This window comes from Schistocerca nitens, chromosome 5 (genome assembly GCF_023898315.1).
Source record: "Schistocerca nitens isolate TAMUIC-IGC-003100 chromosome 5, iqSchNite1.1, whole genome shotgun sequence".
In the NCBI taxonomy this organism is placed as follows: Eukaryota; Metazoa; Arthropoda; class Insecta; order Orthoptera; family Acrididae; genus Schistocerca; species Schistocerca nitens.
Window position 1 is genome coordinate 83,324,800 of NC_064618.1, and position 5,420 is coordinate 83,330,219.

The 5,420-nt window shown below is 39.2% G+C and overlaps 1 protein-coding gene across 1 annotated transcript in view; it reads right to left on the reverse strand.

Annotated features, from left to right (window-relative positions):
• LOC126260201 (1-phosphatidylinositol 4,5-bisphosphate phosphodiesterase gamma-1) overlaps positions 1 to 5,332 on the reverse strand; it is a 282,094-nt gene extending 276,762 nt beyond the window's left edge. Inside the window, exon 1 of the mRNA XM_049957484.1 lies at positions 4,813 to 5,332. Coding sequence (XP_049813441.1) covers positions 4,813 to 5,020 — 208 coding nt within the window. The 5' untranslated portion in view covers positions 5,021 to 5,332. The remainder of the gene's footprint in view (positions 1 to 4,812) is intronic.
• Positions 5,333 to 5,420: the final 88 nt, after the last annotated feature.

The window sequence follows — 5,420 nt, forward strand, 5'->3', positions numbered from 1 at the left end:
TATCTGCCAAAGTAAACTGAAGACTTGGCCAGTGCCTTTACACTCCAAAGAAAGGAGATGAGTAAGTAAGTAATAGTATACAGCCTGGTACTCTTAAAAGTTGAGCACTGTATGCTAAACATTTATATGCCAATGCCCTGCATAGCACTACAATTGACTGGCACTTTTGAATGACAAGACTTGTCAGATACTATAATTACCACAATTTACTGGCAGTATTTTGTGTAAATAAACTGTTCAGCACTTTAATTATTATCCTTCATTTCCTCATTTTTAGAAACCACTGCACATCTACTGGAGCTTTCGGTTTGGCTTGGCAGCCAGTTGTAATGGACCTCGTGTTATTCACTACCACCAGATGCAAAGTTATTTGGGTTTTGAGTGCAAAAGGCATTTAACCAACCGACATTCATTGACACTTGATGGAAGTGTATGGAGAGTCATGTATGAATGTCAAAAATGTCCACAACTGATGTAGAGTGTTTGCAGGGGATCATACTGAAATTCATGACGAGGAAGGAAAAGAGAGATCACCAATTCTCAAGACAATAGCAAAGGTTGGACAAATCATGCTTCAAGATCAGCAGGTCTGTCTCGATGAGCTCTGCAATATTGTTCCTGAGGTTTCTAGAAGCACCATTCACCAGCCTTTGACTGAAGTGTAGAAATTTTGGAAGCTGTGTGAAAGATGAGTCCAAAGAACTCTGACAGAAGATCACAAATGGCAGTGTGTTGAAACTTCCCACCAATTTCTTCAACAGTATGCAGACGACAAGGACAACCTTTTTGATTCAATGTCAGGGTGATGAAACCTGGGCTTTCAACTTCGCACCCAAGACCAAACAACAGTCATGTGACTGGCAGCATTCTGGTCCTCCCAAGTCACAAAAATTCAAAACAAAGCAGTCTGCCAGTAAAGTCACAGCAACTGTGTTTTGGGATCGAAGTGGCATACTGTTGGTTGACTTCACAGTTCTTGGGACAGTAAAAAAATGCCAAAAGGTATGGCCAGACAGGTTATTCAGAACCAAAGAAGAGGAACGTTGAGCAAGAGCATCATCGCCTCCACGACAATGTTTGCCTCCAAATTGCCCATCAAACTGTGGATCTTCTGCAACAGTTTGGATGGGATATCATCACACATCCACCCCGTAGTCCAGGCTTAGTGCCCAATGACTACTACTTTTCTCCCAAGTTGAAAGAAAATTTGGCTGTAAGGTGCTTTACTGATGACGAGGAGAAAAATGAGGTCTGACGTTTCTTCAATAGCATGGTGGCGGGCTGGTACAACATAGGCATGCAAAAGATTTACAAAAATGCATTGACTGAAATGGCAATTATGTGGAAATATATAAAAATGTTCAATCTTGAAAACTATGTACAATTTATTGTAAATAAATGTTTCTTTATACTTTTTAAAGAACTGGAGACCTTCCTTTTGGAATCACCCTTGTAATTAACATTCTCTTTTTGACACTATTTTATCTTGTTCATACATGATAACTCCTTCATTCTGGCACCTTTTAGAAACAAATTCTACATACAGAACATTTTTTTTCTGCGAATTCTGTGTGACTTAAGTTGTACATTCTCACAATGTTAGTACTTCCTTGTATGATTGATTATATAGCCAAAATTGCTGACTAATAACATATTTATCCATAATGTCAATGAGATTTTTATTGTGTGCTCTTTGCTACTTTCCCTTTGGGCTAAACACTCCAGTTTCACTTATCTTCGCATTGTGTCCTTCTGGCTTAATTTGCACACCATCAGCTCACTTGGCTTTAACACTTTATTTGCTCAGTGCACCACCTTTTCTACCACCTTGTCATCTATTTCTCCTCCTCATCCACAACAACTTTCGTTACAACAGCAAACTACCACAGCTTCCATGAAGCCATTCTCCATACTCATTTTCTGAACTTGTACTGTTAGGTAGTAATATACATTATTCTGAACTGAAGTGTTGGGTTGGGTTGTTTGGGGGAAGAGACCAAACACCGAGGTCATCGGTCTCATCGGATTAGAAAAGGACAGGGAAGGAAGTCGGCCGTGCCCTTTCAAAGGAACCATCCAGGCATTTGCCTGGAGCGATTTAGGGAAATCTCGGAAAACCTAAATCAGGATGGCCAGATGCGGGATTGAACCATCATTCTCCCGAATGCAAGTCCAGTGTGCAAAACACTGTGCCACCTCGTTCACTGAACAGAAGTGTCGCATTGTCTAATCACGTGACCACCACTGCCTTTGCCACGACTTATGTCAATTGTGGACAACCTAGTACTAGTTTTATAAAATCTACAGCACCACAAACTGACAAATGTGCTCTTTTAAGGGGTGACTAATATTTTATCTGGTGAGCTTACATATCACTGGTTATGAGCATTCATTCAGTTCCTCATTTGTCCATCCGAATCTTATTTTGACATGATTCTTTGCTTATGACCAGGATGTAGAAGATAACTGAAGAAACGCAAATGACACATTGCTTAACATTGCAAGGCTAAAGAGTTGGCCTTTATTATAAAATTAAATGTGTGCTGTGAACAGTAGCGCTATTCACATTTTGACTCCTCTAGAACTGCGGCCCAGTTCACACTATATTATTAGTTCTGTTCCATAATGCCAAGCTAATTTTGTTTATATCTCTTGACAATATCACTTTGCCTTTATTGTACACAGATATATTATAAATGGAACTGAAGATACTCACTGTGAATTAAAATCAATAGTCTGACAACAATTTTTGTTTTTATAGACTGGAATTAAAGAAACAAACTTTATAAAAGTAAAATTCTAAGTCTAAAGACACTCTTGCAAGACATCTGTTCAAAACAAACATTACACTTCAACTACCTTAGCTGAAGCGGGAAGTTGGGTGGCCTCTCAAGTATGTGTGGCAGATTTAGAAGAATACCAATGAAAAACTACACAGATGCCATGCCAAACACTCAAAATCATGTCGATTAGGTCTATTATCTTTTGCAGTGTTTGAAAGACAGTTTTGATTTTATATTTCTTTCTGAATCCTAGTGATCATAGCTGTTGATAGCCCCTCAAAATGCAGAAAATCGGCTGTTTGCTCTCTTCCTGAATAGCGTTGATAGTGGTTTCGATTATATTGGCAACTTAACACCACAAAGAAGCCATTTAGAAACATTATGCACTGAGCAAATCTTACTGCTTCAATCATAACAGCATTAAAGATGGCTTAAAGTGTCATTTTAAGATACAAGAAATAATTGTCATTGCCAGTAGCAGAGTTACCAAGAGTAACCACTCCACAACATGACTTATAGCTTGAGCAAAACAAGCCGACTCTCGGCGTGGTGGCTGATGGGAGGCGTTACTCATATTACTCAGTTACAATCAGTTCCATCAGTCGTTGCACTGAGTGTCAAGTTAGTTAGGTGGATGAGAGCAGCAGATCTCTGGTAGTGTTGTCTTCCTCATGGCAATGCAGCCACATTCATTTCAGTGTGGGATCGGCAGCAGCATTATGAATGGAACACAAATGGATAGAGCACTGTGCTATTTGCAGATTAATCTCTCATCAAATGTCAGAATGATTACCAATGCCCTTAACAATCACAAGAATAAAAAGTAAAAACATCAGTTTGGTGGTGAAAGGGTCCCGGTGGAGAAGCATTTTGACTGCAGCCGCTTCACATGTTCATTGGTGAACAGAGGAATACCAATGACATCCAAAAGTATAGATAAGAAGTAGTGAAATAACATTACTGACTTTAGAAATGCAGATAATTCCAACATCCTCTTCATACATAAAAATACCTGTCTACTTCAAACTTCTCTGGTGAACAAAATTTTCACAGGTGAAGAATCTACCAGATAACCCAGTGCGATTGATCTCTTCACAACCTCTGCACGGCTCCTAACCAGAAAGAGTATCCAGTTGCCAGAAGAGAGATCTCACAGAGAAAATGCTACAAGTTTGTCAACAACTTGTGGCTGCTAGTGCTTCCAATGAACCCTACTAACTATTTCATTACTAAATTTTTCCAGTTTTGTTACTTGAAAAAATTAAGTATCTTCAGATTTACCATTTTCATTCCTTGTTTCGGACATTGATGAGTGTCAAAAATCTGTCTATAAACCCACCAACTATCTTTCCATGAATTATGGATTGAAAAGTTCAGCGAGCTGAAACACAGCTATAAATTTTGCATTCCTGTAGATTCAAATTAAAATACTAACTATCAAATATTATCTAGATTAAGGACTGCGAACTTCAGCTGCCATATAACAAGCAACAGTGTTCATAGAAGGTATTTACATCAAGCAGCAAAATGTTAGGAGCACACTGGGCTTATTTTCCTGTTATTCTGTTAGTAGCGTCTCAGTGCATTTTTGTCACTTCACTGCTATTTTTCGACATATACACTATTGCGCTCCATTTCGTATTCGGAATGTCTCGTTTTTAAAAATAAAGAAACGCTGCTGTATTCTAGTTCCTTCAGCATCTGATCATAACTGTCAACCTAGGTGATTTTTGCAACCGTGCAACTAAACACGATCTCTCAGACTTCAGTTTTCGGCGTTCAGTAACACAGATAGTGAATCAGTAATCTTATTTACGGCGCGCTAGCTGGTCTGGTATTTTATGTTTGTAATAGAGAACTGCTGTAGAGGGTGAAAAATTGTGTGTGCATACCCTTTTTATTTGCATCAGAGGTAAACCATTCATACAAACTTGATATGATCGCGTGTGGGATTGCTCCTTCACTACATTCACAAACAGTTTCAAGCAAAAATGATATGTCATACCAAACAAAACAAACAAACTCTTACCAGCTACTTCAAATGTCCTTATATTTGTTGTACGGGCCCAGACTAATTGCCGAGTTTCCCGTCGAAGCATTAGTGTTTTCCTTTCTGGTCGCTTGCGCTGGAAAAACTTTGTTACCACCGTTCCTCGTTCAAGCTGACTAATTATCTGCTCGGTTTCCGTGATCATGCTGCCTAAGGGAGTACCATTTGGCATACCCAACAAAGCCATGATTAATTGTAAAATATCACGCTACTACTTGGCAACACGTTTCGTGATGGTACCATTAAAAGCATTAAAATCGTGTCTCACAACACTTGAGGAAACCGCGAAGGAAACTAATCACCAGGTCTTCAGCGTCCTACGAAAAAATATCCATTTTTCAGTTCGTTTGTACTCAGTCTGAACCGTAGCAGCATGTTCTGAGATAACCACATTCCGTATGTTTTCCTCGTTCCTGACAGTCAGTCAGCACATGTCAACACCTTTACAGCCATCGACCTGACAGTTCTACTTTCATACTATCATGCTTTTCGCACCATCGCTACTCTACCCCGGAAATTTGTAAACATCTTTGGCAATGCAACAAAAGAGCAGCAATGTTATTGTTGAAGAGGTGGCAGCACTATTC